This window comes from Talpa europaea, assembly GCF_964194135.1.
Source record: "Talpa europaea genome assembly, chromosome: 2".
In the NCBI taxonomy this organism is placed as follows: Eukaryota; Metazoa; Chordata; class Mammalia; order Eulipotyphla; family Talpidae; genus Talpa; species Talpa europaea.
In genome coordinates, this window is record NC_140068.1 from 13,883,773 (window position 1) to 13,905,301 (window position 21,529).

At 34.7% G+C, this 21,529-nt stretch overlaps 1 protein-coding gene across 4 annotated transcripts in view; it reads right to left on the minus strand.

The window, feature by feature from the left end:
• Nucleotides 1–21,529, minus strand: part of STXBP5 (syntaxin binding protein 5) — a gene marked incomplete at both ends in the record, with an annotated part of 133,283 nt that overhangs the window by 102,964 nt on the left and 8,790 nt on the right. For all 4 annotated transcript variants that reach the window (XM_084228556.1, XM_084228555.1, XM_084228554.1 and 1 more), the window contains 2 exons: nt 3,008–3,108; nt 6,339–6,420. In XM_084228556.1, the coding sequence (XP_084084682.1) occupies nt 3,008–3,108; nt 6,339–6,420 (183 nt within the window). The remainder of the gene's footprint in view (nt 1–3,007; nt 3,109–6,338; nt 6,421–21,529) is intronic.

The following is a 21,529-nucleotide window of genomic DNA, read 5'->3' on the forward strand; positions in this document are numbered from 1 at the left end:
GCCAGTATGATGAATTACCACAAAAACTGTAATTCTAGGTCTCTAATTTGCTCCAATATTATGATTTCATTTTCTTATTAAATAAGGGTAGTTAATTAATTCAAACCTTTGCGAGACCTATATAGGTTTTTGAGGGCTGGTATCTATCTACAAAATATTCTTTTTTGTTTTTTTAAAGATTTATTTTATTCATTCATACAAGCACTGGGTACAGTCAGAAGTGTGGGAGGGTGAGAGAATTCACCAGAGCCAGAGCGGGGAGAACAGGCAGACTGATGAATACACTGCTGAGGGGAGCAGCGGGCGGCAGGAGAGGTCTGCGAGCCATGTGGGACCCTCACTCGGCAACCAGGGATCGAACCGGCACTGCAGAGGCTGCGGGCAGCTTCGCAACCCAGTGCTCAACCACTGCGCCACCAGGGAGGCCCTACCCAAATATTGTTTTTAAAGCTATGCCCTGTTAATGTGCATACTGAGCAAATTAGATATCTCATAAATATGCAAAGCAAACTATTTACATAAAATTATAATAAAAGCATATAATAAAATTATATTAAAAGGATACGTTAGTTTTTATTTCTATAAGCATTTATTTATACTAAGAAAATCTGATGCTAGGGCAGCAGTCAGCTCCTGAAGCACCTTATAGTTACAACTCTCCTGCTTTGCTATCTGAAGAATTACTCCACTTGTCAAATAGTTTTCTTTTTTCTTAAGAAGACTTTTGGACATTAATTCTCCATTAATAAATGTTAGGATGAAATATTTATTACTAAGTATTCAAGTCATACTGTGTTTTACAAACACTGGTTTAGAATGCAGGCTTATTTTTTTTCTCTAAAGCTAATAGACACATCTGTCACAAATGAAAGAACTATAAATCAGGGCCTCCCCAATGGCACAGCAGGTTGAGCACAGCGCTGTGAAACTGCTTACAGCCTCTGCAGCACGGGTTCGACTCCTGGCCAGCCAGGGAGATACCCACATGGCACAGCAGACCTCTGCTGTCTCGCCCGCTGCTCCCCTCAGCAGTGCTTTTGGTCGGTCTGCCTGTTCTGCATCCCTCTCTGTTTCTGGTGAATTCTCTCACCCTCCCATGCCTCTTGTCTGTACCCCAGTTCTTGTATAAATAAATAAATCTTAAAAGAAAAAAAGAAAGAGCTGTACATCAGATTCCTGGAAATAAATTATATAGTGCTCAAAGAAAAACAAGTAGCTTTACATACATATATAATTAATGTTACATAGGTAATTTAGGTAAAATAAAGTCAATATGTAGGACTAACTCCAATAGAACTGATGTCCTTATGAGAAAATTAGGACAGATACACACAGAGAGAAGAGGGGTACAAAGAAGATAGCCATGTACAAGCCAAAAGGGCAAGTCATAAAAAAACGAACATCTTGATGTCAAATTTCTAACATCCAGAACTATGAGGAAATAAATTTCTATTGTTTAAGTTACATGGTCTGTGACATAGTATGGCAGCAACCCAAAACATTTCTTTAGCTAAGAATTAAAAAACACTTTTAGATTGTGTCATTTCCTAAAATGACCTACGCATATAAAGTCTTAAAATATATAATGCTTAAAGTCGGAGAAAGTAGCTAGTGTTAATATCAAGTTCAGAACTGTCCATAATTTAAATAATTTGATATAGCTAATGTCATTGGCTATAACAATATCCCTTTTCTATCAGTTGCTTTTATAAAGATTAGCTAATTAAAATCTCTGGTTTAGTTAATTTTGTAACTTGTGATCTATACCATCACCTTAAGAAAGCATGTCTTTAACAATTATCTATATAGGTGATTCCTATATGCTATACACTGTTCCAAGTGCTTGATAGTTATTACTTGTTTTAAACCTATTAACTTTATAATGTGCACATCTAGGGTTCTTGTGAGATAATAATAACAAAACATATATAACTAAAAATGCCTGAGTTATAAACTAAGCCTCAACATAGGCAGTTTATCTCCACAGTCTGCACTCTTACTCACAACAGTGAAAAAGAAAAGCACAATGTTAGAGTAAATAACCAGCTAAGGCAAGAACTGAAACTGGTAATTAGTGTTAAGTTGAATGTTAACTTAGGAGAACATTCTTAAGTTTATCCCTCAACTCTAAATCATTCCATGGAGACCAAGACACATATCTATTTAGCGTGAACACGTATCATTCACAGGGTACCTGAAAAACAAAACTTGTCTTACTTTTGAATAACACCCTAATGGCAAAGCCAAGTGTCCTATTTACAAATACATGTTCAGTATTATGAGATGGGCACATTATAGGCATTCTATAACTACCTATAGAGTAATTGGGAATAAGAGGATAAAGTTATTTTAATATGTGAAAGTAATAATTGTATGACTCATGCAGGAAACTGTTAGAAGAGCTTAGAAAGCCAACACATAAAGAAATGAAATAATGACCCAGGTTCACAGAATTAATCCAAGTCTCGAGACTCCAATGTGTATACTTTTTTTAACACACCACAAAAGTGAAGCCAAAAATATTTATGTTCAAATATTTATATTCATCCAAAAATATTTATATTACAAGGTCACATAACATTACTGAACTAAATACTTAAAATTGGTTATGATAGCAAATTTTACGTTATGTGTATTTTTAGTAGAATTAAAAAAAACTGATATATTGTTTACTGAAAACAAGTTACAGAAAGATTAATTAATGCCTTCTGTCTTATGCAAAAAAGGAGGAGGCTACACAGAAGTATTTTTGCATATATATATATACACACACACAAACAGCAATTATTTCTAAAATGACACAAAAAAAATTTAGATGGTTAGGAGAGAAATTAGATCTGGAAAGAAAGGAAACTTGGTTTTTACTATATATCCTTTGAGGCTTTTGAATTTTAACTGTGAATAAAATCATACACAAAAAATAATTTAAAATAACAAAATTCAAAGAAAATGTTTCAAAATAGAATAGAAAATATCCTACATATAGGATAAATGAGAGAATTCTTACCTTTCTCTGCAAAATTTAAGTGAATGTAGTATGGCAGGTCTCTTTTGACGTAAATTCCATAAATGTAAGGTGTCATCAGCCAAGGCACTCACAAGAGCTCCCTTAAAAATAAAGTATATTTCACATAAAATACATTTTTACAGTTATAAATTACTAAAGGGTTGTCAAAAAGTCTCCTTTCCAAATTTAAAACTTCCTGACAATACATTTAAGGAAACACAAGCTTCACCCAAATTCTGAACAGCAGATGTAAACAGCGTGTGTGTGTGTGCGCGCGCGCACACATGTGTGTAAAAAGTATTTTAATGTCTTCAAATTTAAAGGCATAATTTAATATCTTAAAATTAAATGTACACTGGAAAACAGTGGGGTATTATGGTTGATATCTAGCAATGTAAAATTAAAGGTGAGATGGTAAAGAACTTGGTGATTATAATATATATTTCCTTAACAAAGTAAAATATGATATGAAAAACTCCCATTTTATCTGGTTTAACAACAAATCCTTATGCATGTACTGTGGCCTGATGATAATTCTACTACTGGAATGACACCAAGACATCATTCAGCACACTGTAACTTCACAATGTCCAAAGGTTTAAAAAACTATAATTTAGAAAGCTGAAACATCTGACAATACTAAGTATTATTAAGTATGGAGTAGAAAATATCTGGCAGAACATCAGAATCACACGGGTATTCACCACAGACATGATAAATAAGAACTTTCTGAGTAAGAACCTGTGTAGGTGTGTAATCAAAAATTGTCAGGGGTGAGGCCTCCCTGGTGGCACAAGGGGTTAAGTCTCAGCACTATGAAGCTATCCGTAGCCACTGCAGCATGAGTTCGATCCCAGGCCAGGGAGGTGACCCACATGGCGCAGCAGACCTCTCCTGACTTGCCTACTGCTCCCCTCAGCAGTGTATTTCAGTACATCTGCCTGTTCTGCTCTGCACTTTGTCTCTGGTGAATCCTCTCACCCCCCACACCTCTGGCTTGTACCCCAATTCTTGTATGCATAAATAAATAAATCTTAGAAAAAAAATAGAGGTGATTCTGATGTGTGAACAGATTAAGAATCTCCAGACTAAGGGTGATTTATTAAAACTTATGAATGTTTTCCCTTAAAAGCGTTAGATATATTTCATGTACACTAAGAGAATAAGACCATAGATGTAACACAAAGAACTTATATTAATTTCAAAAAAGATTTGTAATTCCAATGCTTTATAGAGATTGTTATGAGGAATCTTTGAATCTCCTTCTTTTAAAACATGAGAGCTTCTCATTTATACAAGAGGATTAAAACAACTCTGAAGACAGAATTTACATTAAATGACCTCTCCAGTATATTTCACCTTCAAAATGCTGTGTGGTCTATTCTACTGTGTAACTCATATTGCTGAAACATGACTATTGGAAAGCAGAACTACATGAAACTCACATATTCTCCTTTTCACTAGAAAGCATCCTCTTATTATATTATTTTAAAGGATTACAACTCAAAATATTCAGCATATCAAAGATTTGTACTCTTCATTCTGATTTTCACCGTAGTTTCAGACCCTGTCATCTTCTCAAGAGGTATGTCCCATCTCAAAATCTCAAGGAGTAAGTTACGATATAGAGTCAAAATGACAGTAACAGTTGACCTCCTTCTATGGAGGGTCTCCTTACCTATACAAAGATTTCCAGAATGGAAAACAAATGGCTACTCCCAACTGTCAAATTTCCATAGTCATCCCATTTAAATATTCATATTTTGTTAAGCACTTTTTCAAAAACCAACACCATTTAAAGTATTAAATGTAATATTTAAGTTTGTAAAATAAAAGTCATTTCAAAGAATTCTATGATGAAGTGTACTAAAGAGAAAAGAATCTGATAATATGATTAATAACACATATATTAAAATTTCTAAAATTTAGGTGTATAGGGTAATCAATTTGCAATATGTTATTTACACTGACTTGTTTATTGGTCTAAAAAATAATCTTAATACAAGTATAAAGATGAAGTATATGTTAACATTGCCAGGAATTAGGGAGAGGGGAATTCTTTTATCCAGATGATCTATCAAATTGTATACTGTTCTTGGTAGCATAATTTAAGCATGTGATAAATTTGCAAAAACTAAATACACACATATGAATGCATGAAGAAATTGGTGAAATCTAAGTAAGTCTGCAATCTGGTTAATAGTAATGTACTGATGTCATTCTCCTGGTTTGATAATATACTGCTATTACATAAGGGGTGGTGTGTGGGCGCGTGTGCGTGCGTGCGTGTGTGGTGAGAAAAGAGTACACCAGATCTCCTTATTTTAAAACTTACTCTGATTCTATCCACCCATAAAAAAAAGTTCAGACAGGAAAATATTCAAGTCCTCATATAGTTTCATATTGTGATTTTTTTTTTTGTTTCTAGCATTTACAATGCCTAATATAAGAGTTCTATACAGAATAATGACATTTTTAAGAAACATTTTCTCTGACATTGAGACATGTTATTTGGATTACAGTTTCACTGGATTTTTCATATTATCATCTTTAATTCTGAACAACCATAATACCTCTCTTATGACTGCAAATAAGCATTTATCCAAAGTCAAAGATATTGACAATTTTTTCTTGCATACACATTTAGGAATTTATTCCATGGATCCCAAGGCCTTAGGGGCAAAAATAATGTCCACAAACTCCTCATATTTAAAGAGAGTAACTTTTTGTAGTGACTTTTCTTTCTTCATTCTATAACCAGTTTTTCCTGCCAGTCACAACTTGTGGTAAACATCCATTCTCACAGCTGCTAAGCTTTTAAAACCTACAAAAACATTGCTTCTTCTGCTGATAAAATGGTATTTTCTCTAGCTCTTTCCATACTGTATACTCTTTCAAAAAGAAAGGGATCATCAATTACTGCAACCAATAAGTGACACAGAAGAAATTTTGGACAGTAACCAGTTTCTAGTGGATTTTGGTTCCTGGTTATTTTTCAAAACAATAGAATAGTTCATTCTAGTATTTACAAGTTCAATATTTAAAAAAAAATTAATATAGATTTTTATATGTCATATTTTATGTTACAACTTTCAAGATTTTGAAATAAAATGCAGCACCTTTAATCAAAAAAGGAATGGTTTACCTATTTGTAACACTGTTCTGTTAAACTTTATGTAGCTGCCCATGATGTAGTCTTAGAGTAGCTACAGTGTCTGATCTGTAAGCAGTATTTTCCCTCAAACATTTCAATACAAGAAATCTGAATGAAATGTATGAGAAGTCGCCATATTTCATATACAGGCAGGAAAGATGAAAGCAACTCACTGACCTCGTTAATCAGGAACTGGAGCTGGATCACTGCAGCCCCGCTGTCGTGCTGGCAATAACATTCTACTCCAGGACGACCGAAGCTGTTATTAGTTCCATTAAGGAATTCAGGGTAATGGGGGCATTTTATAGAAATTAGTAAATTAAATAATAGACTAATAAATATTCTGATGACCTGATATTAGATACAGGCTATTTACTGAGGTCAAGAATTAGTTTGGTTTATTACACATCAATTTGATTAGATAACTTCAGCAGATAATCAGGAGTCACAAGAAATTATAGGCCTAAAAGAAATAAGACAAACTGTTCCTTCAAGGGGGAAAAAAAAAGGAAATGTATTTAAAAAACAATCTACAAAACAAAGATAAAATATATTTTAAATACTTGGCCCAAGGCCTCCCCGGTGGCACAGCGGTTGAGCACTGGGCTGTGAACCTGTCCACAGCCTCTGCAGCGCTGGTTCAATCCCCGGCAGCTGGCGAGGGTCCCACATGGCGCGCAGACCTGTCCTGCGGCGCCCGCTGCTCCCCTCAGCAGTGTGTTTCGTCGGTCTGTCTGTTCTGCTCCCCGCTTTCACTCTGGTGAATTCTCTCACCCTCCCGCGCTTCTGACTGTACCCAGTGCTTGTATAAATAAATAAATCAAAAAAAAAGAAAAACAAAAACTGGAGATGAACACAGGGGAAACATTTATAATGAATATTTTGCTTAGAAATATATAATGAAGTCTAATGCTACAAAACTAGACAGAAGACAACTTTCAATAGGAGGTAACACCACAAAACCAATTAAGCATAAACAATATGCCAATCAAAAAAATTTTCTAGATTGTTAGTTCATGATAATCAATAATATTAAGTTTAAAAATGAAGTGCTATGGCTCAGTAGAGTAAGAAAAACTGGAATAGTCTAATTTTAAATGAAATTTTGAGATGGCTTCCTTACCAATGTCTCCATATGTAAGATGACTGACCAAAATATTTTAGAGACTACAGTAATCTAAGTGGAACAGACCTTACAAAATTAAAGATATTAAAATAAGTAAACAACTCCTCTCTTCAAAGAGCTCACAGAATCAAACACCATATTTGACGAGTAAAGGAGAAAAACCCCACAATCATTTCAATGGAGACAGAAAAGATCTTTCACAAAATTCAACACCCTTTCATGATAAAACAAAGAAAAGGGAACATCCTCAACCTAACAAGGTGTATAAAAGAAAAACCCACAGCAAACATCATACTTTATGCTGAAAACTGAAAGGATTCCTGCTATACTCAAGGAAAAGACAGGATGTCCATTCTCACCATTTCCATGACATTATATAGGAGAGTCCAGACAAGCAAAACAAGCAAGTGAAAGAAGTATAAAGTGTCAGAATAGAAAAGAAAAAATAAAACTATCTCTTGTCACAGATGACATGATCTTGTATATAAAAAATTCTAATGAATCCACTAAAGAACTATTGAATAAATAAAGGAGTCCAGTAAGTTTGCACAATATAAAATTAATATGCAACAATCAATTGTATATCCAAGCACAGGCAATAAACAATATGTAAAGTAAATTAAGAAATCATTTATAGTAACATCACAAAGAGCAAAATACTTCAGAATAAATTTATCCCAAGTAATTCAAGGTTTGTACATCAATAACTATAAAACACTGTTGAAACACAATTTAAATTAAATGGAAAGACATTTCATATTCATGAAATAGAATACCTAATAGTGTGAAGATAGCAATATTCATCAAATGATCTATACAATTACCTCAATTCAATATCAGAATTCAGTTATTTGCAGATAAACTGACAAGCTGATTTTAAACTTCATATGGAGACACAAGGGATCCCGCATCACCAGAATAGATTTGAGAAAGAACAAAGTTAGAGGACTCATACTTGCCAGTTTCAGAACTTACTAGAATGTTGCTGTAGTCAAGACAGTGTGGTATTATCGTAAAATTAGACATACAGCTCAATGGAATGTCTTAGAAGAGAAATATATATGATAACTGACTTTGACAAAAGTATCAAAATTCAGTGAAGTCAGAAGGCTTTTCAACAAATGGTGATAAGAAGTGGATACCCACTGGGAAGAGAATGCATTTAAACCCCATCTCACACTATAAACAAAATTTAGCTCAAAATAGAATAGAAATATAAATGTAAAGAGCTAAAGCTATAAATGTCTTAGAAGAAAACCTGAGTAAATCTTTATTGCCTCAGATAAGGTCATGGTTTATTTCATGTAACACCAAAATCACAAGCCACAAAAAAAAAAAAAAAATACTAAATTGGACTTTAACAAAACTAAAACCAAAGTGAAAAGACAATCCACAGAATAGCAGAAAATATTTGTGAATCATACATCTTATGAGGGTTTAATAAAGAACTTTTATAACTGTACAACAAAAAACAACCCAAATCAAAAATGGGGCAAGAATATGAACAGACATTTCTCAAAAGAAAATATGCAAATAATCCACAACTACAAAAAAAGGATGCTCATCATTATTAGTCATTAGGGAAGTATAAGACAAAACTCAATGAAATATCACTTCACATCTTCTGGTTATAATAAAAAACAGACAATAACAAGGGTTGGTATGGATGTGGAGATATTAGAAATGAATTATTGTTGTTAAGACATAAAATGACACAATCTTTGGGAAAAAATGGATTGGCAAGTAGTCTGTGTTAAAATAAAGTTGCAGTGACTCAGCAATTTCACTCATAGGAATTTAAACAAGAGAAATAAAAACACACACAGAACTTCTACATAACGTTCACAGTAGCTTTATTCATAATAGCCAAAATAAGAAAATCCAAATACCCATCAACTCATCACTGAATAAATTCAGCAATATATTCATACAATGGAATATGCATCTTAAAAAGAAATAAACTAGTAATACATAACACACTACAGATAAACTCTGAAAATATGCTAAATAAAGCCAGTGATAAAAGACTATAAATTACATTATTCCATTTATATAAAATGTATAGATTAGACAAATCCATAGAAATAGAAGCGGTAAGTGGCTGTGAAGGTCTGGGTAGAGAGAACAATGGGAACAGAAAGCTAAAGGGCATGATGTTTCTTAGCACAGCAAAGAGAATATTATGAAATTTAAAAGTGACGATTGCTTAAATGAAAAGAACTGTATACTTTGAACATTTGAATTTTATAGTATTAAAAAACACCTCAAGCTGTTTTTAAAATCAGTTCTTATGAATGAAAATAACAGGCACAAATAAGACTGAATTTAAGGCAAAAAAAATGACTATTAAAGAAAGTAAGTTCAAAAGCATTATAGTCTTAAATATACTTGTTTTGTATGGAATTTTAAAATATCTTTCCTAAGCAGGATCCTCCCTGGAGGCACAGGGTTAAAGTCTCAGCACTATGAAGCTATTACCAGCCACTGCTGCCTGAATTGGATCCTGGGCCAGGGAGCTGACCCAACTGGTGCAACAGACCTCTCCTGTCTCTCCAACTGCTCCCCTCAACAGTATATTTCAGTGGATCTGCCTATTCTGCTCCCCACTCTCTCTGGTGAATCCTTTCACCCCCTGCACCTTTGGCCTACACCCCAGATCTTGCATACATAAATAAAAAATAAATCTTAAAATTTTCCTAAGCAGTTTATGACTGTAATTATTTAGCAATCCAAATGAAAAACATACTAAAAAGAAAAATGAAGACTATAATACAGTATTTTTCAAGTAAACTCCTTATCTACATTTACCCTACATACAATTTAAGAAATTTTATTTCATCCAAGATTTAAACACGGGAAGAATTTAACAGATGAGAAACAACAAAGAAAATACAGTGCTCTCCTAAACAAGTAAGAATTTTCATCATCTAGAGAAATACTACGGTTTTAGAAATACATGTAAATAAAATTCTAGGAAAAGTCTTTCCCTTTATAAATTATGATCATGTGTATTTCCATCTGATAACTTTAAAATGTTATCCTTAAAACATACTGATGGGCCTCCCCGCTGGCGCAGCGGTTGAGCGCTGGGTTGCGAAGCTGCCCGCGGCCTCTGCGGCGCCGGTTCAATCCCCGGCTGCTCCCCGGCCATCAGAGGAGGGTCCCACATGGCGCGCAGACCTCTCCTGCCGCCCGCTGCTCCCCTCAGCAGTGTACTTCAGTCCTTCTGCCTGCTCTGCTCCCCGCTCTGCCTCTGGTGAATTCTCTCACCCTCCCACGCTTCTGACTGTACCCAGTGCTTGTATAAATAAATAAATAAATTAATTAATTAATAAAAAAAAATCTAAAACATACTGATGAAATTATGAGTTTTCATAATCCCCTCTGTACTATTTAATCTACAAACCACTTATCTTTACAAATTTAGCTCCTTCTAATGTGTTTTAAAGCAAAAAATCTAGCATACAACAAAAATCTATTATTCATTCTAGTACTATAATCCTCTGACTTACAAAAACCATCAGTGCTGGGCCTCCCCTGGTGGCGCAGGCAGTTGAGCACAGCGCTGTGAAGGTGTCCGCAGCCTCTGCAAGTCAGGTTCAATACCCACATGGCGAAATGGTTCAATACCCACAGGAAAATACGCACATGGTGAGGTCTTGCCCGCTGCTCCCCTCAGCAGTGTATTTCGTCAGTCTGCCTGTTCTGTTCCCCACTCTGTCTCTGGTGGATCCTCTCACCCACCCACACATTTGGCCTGTACCCCTTTGCTTATATGCATGAATAAATAAATCTTTAAAAAAAAAATCAGTGCTAGTAAAATGAAATCAACAGCAACTCTCTAGATCCACATCACAGGAATACCTTGATTTCATACTACCTTATAATCTGAGAAATTGAACACTTGCCTAATATATCTCCCTTCTCCACAACCATAGATTTCTTTCCAACTCTATCTTCTTTCCTTATTCAACAGATTTGGGTGGCAATAATAAAAGGCAGATTAGAGTCTTGTAAACTAAACGTTGTATTTCTCAGGTTTCCCATTTTGTAGCTCCTGAGAGGTAAAGCTAGCTAGCAAGCCACAGAATGGTATTCCTTAACTATGTTTGCTTAACCCATTCAATTTTTCTTAACTGAGAACTCCAATTGGCACCAGGAATATAAAGCACAGTTCCGATCCTCGAAAATTTTAAAGTCCAGCAGAGAAACATCAAAGCAACACAAGCAGTAAAGTCTGTATTCATTTTATAGGCAAGAATTTATCTTGTAAAGAAAAAATTACTTCTCTCTTCAAGTGTAGCCCCTCGTTCTCCCACCACCATAGATCCGTGATCCATCTCCCCAGTCCTTTGTGCTCTTCCCTCCAGCCACACAATGAATGTTAAATTTGTGAGAGGATGATATGTTAATTAGTTTGATTATGGTAATCACTTTATAATGTATATGTATATCAAAACCCCATGTTGCAAACCTTAAGTATTTTCACTTGTTAATCATACCTCAATAAAGCTGAGAAAAGAGAAAAAAGAAAAAATGTTCCAAACATTTCCACAGACATCATTCCATGTGGAAATGCAATAGCCATCTGAGGCTATTCTACGTTAATACCTTTCCTGTGTTTTCCTCCTTACTTAGGAAACAGTCCTATTGATATTTCGGTTTTATATATAATTTCTTGTTTCCTCAAAAGCTTCCATCTGTGACTAAGATGATTTTTGAAAAACTTCCATATAAGGTACCTAGACTTTAAAGAATCTTATGTAACAGAGGGGCCTCCCTGGTGGCGCAAGGGGGTAAGACACAACCTCTGAAGCTATCTGCAGCCTCTGCAGCATGAGTTCGATCCCCAGCCAGGGAGCTACCCACATTGAGCAGCAGACCTCTCCTGTCTCACCCACTGTTCCCCTCAGCAGTGTATTTCAGTCAGTCTGCCTGTTCTGTTCCCCACTCTGTCTCTGGTGAATCCTCTCATCCCTGCACACCTCTAGCCTGTACCCCAATTCTTGTATGCATAAATAATCTTTAAAAAAAAAAAGAATCTTATGTAACAGAGACAAAGCAATCTTCTCCCTTTGCCCCAAGTACCTGGAGCAGTGTTTGATGCATAGCAGACTATCAATAAATAGTTATAAATGAATGAAAAATGAGTTTTAAAACCTAAGAGATGTGCTTAGGTAGATATATACTGTTAGGCTTAAATTTAGCTTATGTTTTAGGAATACAGCAAAAAGCATAGTAGTAAAGTAAAAACTACTGCCTCTATTAGGGGACTGGACCAGAGTCTAAAAATTTCATGAATGTCCGCTACCAGTCTATTTGTTTAATCTTCCAATCGCTGATTAGGCGAGTATTACAATCATAGCAATAATTCCTCTTATTGTTTATTCTTCCTTCTGGGATTTCTACTGTACTGTCAGCAAAGTACAATAGTTTTAAAAAAAAATAGTAAAAGTGGCAGGCGATGGGACATCAGTCAGCATTAAGTTCTAAAAGTATAACTCCTAAGCAAGTTTTCACTGCTGTCACTACCACTGTGTATTATGTATGTATTTTGACAACCTCTACTTTTATGAAGAATGTGTAACATCAAGACTGATACACTTAATACATTAAGATTTTTAAATATTTTATATCTTCTCAGAGAATCTGTTCATCAATTCCTATCAATGAAAGAAAAAACAAAGAAAGTACTGGCATTATTCCAACCACTCCAACAGTGACATCCTCAATTTCCAACTTAGGAATGGAAGATTGGAGTACATACAAAATGGAAAGCAAGTGGAGAACTTTGATATTGTATGCAGTTTTGGAAAACACATTTACAGTGTGCAAAGTTTACAGATAAGAATATGGATGACTTTATTTTTCATGAACTTAAAAATAACCAGTGAATTATTCTACAGTATTATACATTTAAATTATATGATAGTCTGAGAAAGTATTTCTTTGAGCAGATATTCCACTAACAAACCAAAAAACTGCTCCCTTATACCACAGCAATAAAAGTAAACCCAAGAGTATAATTTTAATGCATCAGAAACCTTGAAGATTTCCAATCCTCCACTAACTTCTGCTACCATTTCTTTTAATACATGCTTACATCTTCAGTAAACAGTAACATACAACTCTTCAAGTATCTCAGTAAGCCTTCAAAACGTTGCTGCTTGAAATGGCTTACTATTCTATGTGAATAAAGCATTCTATGTCAATAAAGGGTGGTGGGTAATTTTTAAACAGCATAAATCTTGAAGAGATTTCAGTAACAAAGTTAAAATCTAAACACCACCATAATATGGTCAAACATTCTTAAAATGTAACATTTTAAATCAATGTAAAATGAAACATTCTTAAAATGTAAAGAGACTAAGCCTTAGTGTCAGGCCAACTCTATCATTTATTTCCTATGAACATAAACAAGAAGTTACTTAGTATCTGAAAGCTTTGTTTCACTTATTTTTCTACACTGTTATGAGGAATAAACCAAGTCAACAAAAGGGGCAGTGCATCATACATTTATTCTACTCAAGATAATATAACCTATAAGATTTCTCAAGTAGTAAATTGCCAGGGAAATGTAGAAATATGTAAAATGATCTGTGATAACTACAACAACCTATGTATACTGAGGTTTTTCTCATCTGTGGTATACTTCATGTGTCTTCTTAACCTGATCAGTGTAAAGATCACCTGCATATTTAAGATTATACATTTAAACTTCATCATTGGACTATATCATCCTTTTTTATTGCTGGTCCTTATGTTATACAGCTGAGAAAACACTACGGCACAAACCTGGAGCTCTAGTTCCTTTCCATTTTCATAAGCAGTAAGTGTGTCTGTTTCATAGCCCTGTTTCGGAAAGCTATGGTAGAATAGAACAAAGCATCAGCCTGTTTCCTCATGGCTATACTACAAATCGCAAGATGCTATGATTTCTTTACAAAGGCATCTTCTTTACTGTATTGAACATGTTTCTTATCCACCATCTGCCTCACTAAAAATACTGCTACCCAACTTGTTAAATAAACATTTAGCCAGTATCTCTCTCAATTCTGGTCTACATTATAAGCATACATAGAAATTTAAAAACAAAAAGTCATAGGCGTCAAGCCCCATACCAGAGTCACTGAGTCAGAATCTCAAGAGAAGAAATCCAAGCACATGTTTGTATGCCTTGGTTTTTATTCACCTCTACATATGATTGAACTATATAGCTATGGTTGGAAAAAACCTGGAAAACATTGCATATATAAGTATAATTAAAGCATTATCTTCCATAAAATGTATGATTTTTAAAATTTTTCTGACTCCCTTTCTTCAAATCAAATAACCATGGATTTCCTTAATTTCTCATCATAGATCTTACTTCCCAAAGTTCTAATAACTTGCTACTTCTATATGAATTAGTTCTCTAATCAACCTGATAAGAATATACTCAAAACAAGAATTTAATAAAAATTTACCAAAGTTTAATACAGTGAAGAAAATTTCATTTTGTGACCTATGAATATATTTGCATTACAAAGCCATTATCAAACATTTACATTTTTTATAGTAGAGTACCCCTATCTAGTAGTTTCATGTCCTGACAAACATCAATTTTAAAACCCTCTTTTTGAAGATAATGTATTCTTTTCAACTGTAAAACTGATACAGACTCCAGTTTCTGGTCCAGCACAAGAGAAACCTAAAAATCACCTCTCTTGTCTAACAAGGAAAAAACTGATCAAACTAAAACAGCTCTTTGTAGATCTATGAGAAGTGAGGGGACAGAAGATAAACCGCTGTCCCCAAATTTGTAGAGACCAACAAGTGAATACAGAGAATCACAATTTAAAAACAAACCAACCAGGAGAAACCTCAGCAGGAATCACAGCAGAGGGAGAAAAACCTAAACTAAAATAAATGAATTGCTGAAAGCTTAAAGCAACTAGACTGACTATCAGCAACTCTAGGGGGATGGAACATGACAGGGGAGGTCCCTAAAGGAAAAAATAACCTAGATGATCTTGTGTGTGGTGATGACTTTTTAATGTGCACCAATGTACAATCCATGACAGCAACAACTGATAAGCTGTACTTGATTAAAATTAAAAACTTCTGCTCAAAATATAATAATCAAAAGAATGAGAAGACAAGACAGACTTGGAGAAAATAAAAGTAAAAAGACTTATCTGAAAACATATTATTCAAAACATATAAAGAATAAGAAAAAGGAAAATAAAAACATAAAAAGTGGGCCAAATACCTCACAGAAGAAATACAGATGGCAAATAAGCATATAAAAAACTATATATCATAGTAGGTCTTTGAGGAAATGTAAATCAGAACAATAAAGAGATGCCATTATAAATTTATTAGAATGGCCCAAATTTAGAAATGACATCATCAAATGCTTAGGATAATGTGGAGCAACAGGAACTCTTATTCACTATTGGTGGAAATGTAAAATGGTATGACTAGTTTGGAAGATTCTTTGGCAGAAGATCCAGTAACTGTACTCCTTATATTTACTGAAAAGAATGGAAAAATACATCTACACAAAACACATACATAGATATTTAAAACTACTTTTTTCATAATGGCCAAAATTGGAAGCAGTCAATATGTCTATTAGTAAGTGTAAGGATAAACTGTGGTATATACAGAGAAGGGAATGTTATTTAGCGCTAAAAAGATGAAATGAGCTATCAGCCATAAAAAGATAGAGGAAATTTAAATACATGTAATTAAGTAAACGAAGCTACTCTAAAAGGGCTACAAACTGTATGATTCCAATTACAAATGACATTCTGGAAAACATAAAATTATGGAGACAGCAAAAAGGTTAGTGGTTGCCAGGAATAGGGGGAGGGAGGAATTAACAGGCAGAACACTAAGAATTTTGAGGACAGTGAAACAATACCATATATCACAACGGTGGTTAAAACCCATAGTATCTACAATGCCAAGGGTGAAACCTAGTGTAAAATATGAACTTGGGATGATTGTCAAGTATCAATGCAGATTCACCAATTATAACAAGTACCACTTGTTATACTTTTCTAGTGAGGAATATTGATATTGGGGATAGCTATGCTGAGCAGGGAGAGGGGTACATGAGAAATCTCTGTAACTTCTGTTCAATTTTGCTATGAACATAAAGCTGCTTTAAAAAATAAAATCTATTTTAAAATTAATACATTAAGAAATGAAGCTAGTCACAGACTCATTACTACATGAGTGGAAATACTTAATTTTACTGTTGACTTACAATTCTAACATTCTACTAAATTGCTACCTAAGCAAAACGATAACATGCACTATTCGGTAATAAAAACTTAATAAAAAGACAAAAGTAACTATGAAAGATACAAACATCACATTTAAAACCAACTCAACATGACTGCAAACATTTTATAATAAACTCCTATCAGTATTTCAAAAGTTGTCAGTCAACCACTTTCTTTTAATATGAATGAAACAAACACCAAAAAAAAAAAAATTGCAGTATCTAGACTAATATATAATTATAGTATAAACTGGGTTGAAACAGACTTCTACTTGCCTCTTGCGCTATTAATCTGAATGAGAATTTTTTATTATCATAAACAAAATTATTATCATAAACAAATTTATTATCATAAACAAAACAAGTGGTTGAAAATATTCATTCTTATTACCATAGTTTTAGTGTTAGGTTTATCTCTGAAGAGGTCAAAATGAATTATATTTATTACCACAGGCAATTTTTTTTAATGGCTTTTGATATGTAAATATACTTTTAAGAGAAACACCTGCTCAATCTACTATGAAATAACTTCATAAATAAGAGTGGTCAAGGTTAAATGAACAAGAAGAAACATACATTCTTGCATATCAAGAAGAGTGATTTTTTTAAAGATTTATTTTTATTTATACAAGAACTGGGGCACAGGCCAGAGGTGTGGAGGGCAAGAGGATTCACCAGAGACAGAGTGGGGAACAGAACAGGCAGAATGACAAAATATACTGCTGAGGGGAGCAGCAGGCGAGTCGGGAGAGGTCTGCTGGCCCTGTGTGTTGCTCTGAGGCCTGCGGAGATGGAACCCAACTGCAGAGGCTGCGGACAGCTTCACAGCACTGCGTTCAACCGTTGCCTGCGCCACCAGGGAGGCCCTCAAGAAGAGTGATTTTTTTACCCCAGCATTGATTCTCAGACATTTAATGGCTAAGTACTTTCCTGAGTACAGTGAATTTTAAGAGAAACATATAAAACATTGAGAAAAATACAGTACAAAGACAAAACAAAAGGAAAACCATTTCAACACTACTTCTTTTTCAGAAGACAAAAAAGAATAGACAAAAGGAAAACAATTTAGCAGAAAGTACTGCAATAGCTGATGCCACTAGATTTATAGTCAGTTTTGGCAGAGTAATGCTGTGAAAAACAGAGGCACTGGTATTACAAGAAGAGATTATGTACTTTCAAGAAAGAGTAGGTAATCACTCAACAGACAACCTCACCAGGAACAGCTTCAAAAGTTCTAAACAGCACTTAATGAAAAGGAAACAGGACCAAAACTATTATATAAATATCCCTACTTTAAAAAACAAGACCTTATTAAACAGTAACTACCAAATAATTTCCAAGACTGCACATTCTGCAAACAACATGTGTTAAGCAAATCTTAATTTTCAAATGAAGATTAACAAACCAAAAATATTAGCTAACTTTTAGCTAGAAGTCTTTACATTCTATGGGGCCTCCCTGGTGACGTAGGGCTTAAGTGTCAGTGCTCTCCACATGGTACAGCAGACCTCTCCTGTGCCACCTGCCATTCCCCTCAGCAGTATATTTCAGTAAATCTACCTGTTCTGCTTCCTACTCTGTCTCTGGTGAATCTTCACCTCTGCACCTCAGGCCTACACCCCAGTTCTTTTATGCATAAATAAAATCAATCTTTTAAAAAAAGTCTTTATATTCTCCCTCATTTTATGGAAATCTAAGTTATTCTAGATCAATTCATTTTTAAATCAGAGCACCAATAAAAATAAAAAATATGCTCCACACATCACCATTTCTATTTATTTGTGTTATGTAACTGCTTCCAAAAGGATTAACAGCTGGAGACTAACAGTTGGAGAATGGAATCAAGTAGAAATAAGGCTTATTTACTAAATAAAATTACATCTACATTTACTACTACCAGAAACTGATGCAAACAGCGGGCAACAGGAAAAATTCATTTCAGTTTCCAATTAAAGAACTTTGTGAATTCTTTCTAAGAAGGGGCATGCAACATATCTAACTAAAAAAAAATTACTATGCACCTGGACTTGCTTCTCAGAGGCTTATGAGATAGTTTCGTTTTTAAAACTTTCAAATTGTTTCTTCCACAGATGAAAATGAGTTGTTTTTTAATCAAAATTTGCACATATCTAGGAAATCCCAATATTTTAGTAAAATGTTTATATTCACTTGTAAGTATTAATCTAACTGTATATATTAATGGGAAATACTAAGAAAAAATTAGGGGAAGGTTGCAAATGCAATTATAATTTTTAAAGGTAACAATTCCTTTATTAAATTATATATAATATACATACACAGCTAGAAAAATTTATTTTTTATAAACTATTATTGTAGTGCGTGCACAAACTAAAACTCACAGTTTAATATGAACTTTGTTTTAATGAAGTTAGCAAGCAAAAGTCTCAAACAAGCTGAATATGTCAATAACACTGATCACTGAATTACCCCCAATGGACATCTACCATACTAATAATTCACCATACTAATAATTCACTTCATTACCATACTAATAATTCACAAAAATAAAATGTCTCTATCACAAGATCAAAAGCTACTTCTAAAATATAACTTAATTTAAAAGATATACTATGTATCATTAAAAATTATTTTCAAATGTGCTTCTGTTTATGACTGAAAAGGTAAATTTAAACAAACGCACATATAATTTATGAAACCAGAAAAATGTTAATAATTCATTCTTGAGCATTCTACTCCACACACACAGCCAAACCAGAACAGGGGCTGACAATCTAGGTTTTAGTGTCAAATCTAGTCCCATTCTCTGGTTTATAAAGTTACAGTGAACTACATCTACATTCATTCCTTTATGTATTGTCTGTGGCAGCTTTGGGGCTTCATCAGCAGAGTTGAGCAGTTGTGTCAAAGACTATACAGACAAAATATTTTCTATCTAAGCCTTTACAGAAAAAAATCTGCTGACTCCTAAATTGAAGATTTAGATCTCACTGCTTTAAAGGCACACACAGGGCATATACATATCCATCTTCTGTGTAATCTTTAGTAGAAAACATATTAAGTTGATCATCTAAGAATCTGCATGTTCTTTCTGTTTTGATTTTATAATTGTACCCTAGTTACTGTCTAATTTCTGGACTTGATACGGCAGAAGCAATGGTTGATTCTCATTTGCCTTGCTTTTAAATTGTATTGCAACGTCTCATACGCTGTAATGTTTCTGACAGCATCTTAAATGAAGGCACCACTCAAGATTATAATGTCCAAAAAGTCTAATTTTATTTATTTTTTTTAAAAGATTTATTTATTATACAAGCACTGGGTACAGTCAGAAGCACGGGAGGGTGAGAGAATTCACCAGAGTCAGAGCCAGGAGCAGAGCAGGCAGAAGGACCAAAGTACACTGCTGAGGGGAGCAGCGGGCGGCAGGAGAGGTCTGTGCGCCATGTGGGACCCTTTTCTGGTGGCCAGGGAGCGGCCAGGGAGCAGCCAGGGATCGAACCGGCACTGCAAAGGCTACGGGCAGCTTCGCAACCCAGCGCTCAACCACTGCACCACCGGGGAGGCCCCAAAAGGTCTATATTTAGACCTTTAATGTTGACATGATATTTAAAGAATGGTAATGCAGAAATTTCAATTTTTAAATGCTGACTTTAAAAATAGGGGACTACCTGAGTTGGAAGTGGGAGTGGATTAAACCAGACAAATAGTTCACTAAGACAAAGGCCCTGGGCTTTAAGAATTATTTTAACAGGGAAAAAAGTGCTCAATCTTAAAAGAATCCCTGAACACACGGCCCACTGTGGAACACTGAGCAGTAAGGCATAAATGCTGTCATTAATTCCTTCCTGTAATTCACCCATTCTCAGTCTACCTTCCACCCACAATGCAAAAAGAAAAAGGGAAAAAGTTACACAGTAAACAGAATTGGTATCCAAAATTCCTTTAAAATGAAATACAAGAGAATGTGAGAGTAAAACAACTGAGGCTGCTACATTTGAAATTACGTTACTGCTCGATATTTAATTCTTCAAATGGTAAAAATAATATGACAAATGGAAGATAACCAACTTGTTTTTATCTTTTACTGCTGCAAATAAAAATTAAAAATGGGAGGCCTCCCTGGTGGCACAGGCGGTTGAGTGCAGCACCAAGAAGCTGTCTGCAGCCTCTGCAGTGCAGGTTCAATCCCGGCAGGCTGGGAGATACCCACATGGCACAGCAGACCTTTCCTGTCTCACCTGCTGCTCCCCTCAGCAGTGTATTTCAGTCAGTCTGCCTGTTCTGTTTCCCGCTCTGTCTCTGGTGAATCCCCTCACCCTCCTGCATATCTAGCATGTACCCTGGTTCTTGCATAAATAAATCTTTTATAAAAAAAAATTAAAAATGGGTTCAAATTAAAGAACAAAATAATAACAGAGCTAAATTTTCACTACCCATCTTGCAATCTTTAGTAGAAAAATTAACATTTAAGAATCCATAGGGCCCCTACTTGATTTTGTAATTGTCTACTATATAGATGCTTAAATGTCTTTATAAGAAGAAATGTGCATAATTAAATGAGAAGGTACTATTCCTTCTCCTTAGAATGATTTATATCACATGTGACTAAAGGAAATATATTGAGTACCTTTTGGCAGTCTGTTATGATTATAATTTGATAAACTCTCTTAGTTTTTTTTCATAAAAATCAAAACAATCGGCCTCTGTGGTGGCGCAGGCGGATGAGCACAGCGCCGTGAAGCTGTCAGCAGCCTCTGCAGGGCAGGTTTGATCCTGGCCAGCTGGGGAGATACACACAGGACACAGCAGACCTCTCTTGTCTCACCCACTGCTCCCCTCAGCAGTGTATTTCAGTAGATCTGCCTGTTCTGTTCCCAGCTCTGTCTCTGGTGAATCCTCTCACCCTCCTGCACATCTGGCCTATACCCAGGTTCTTGTATACATGAATAAATAAAGCTTTAAAAAAATCAAAACAATCACTCTGTT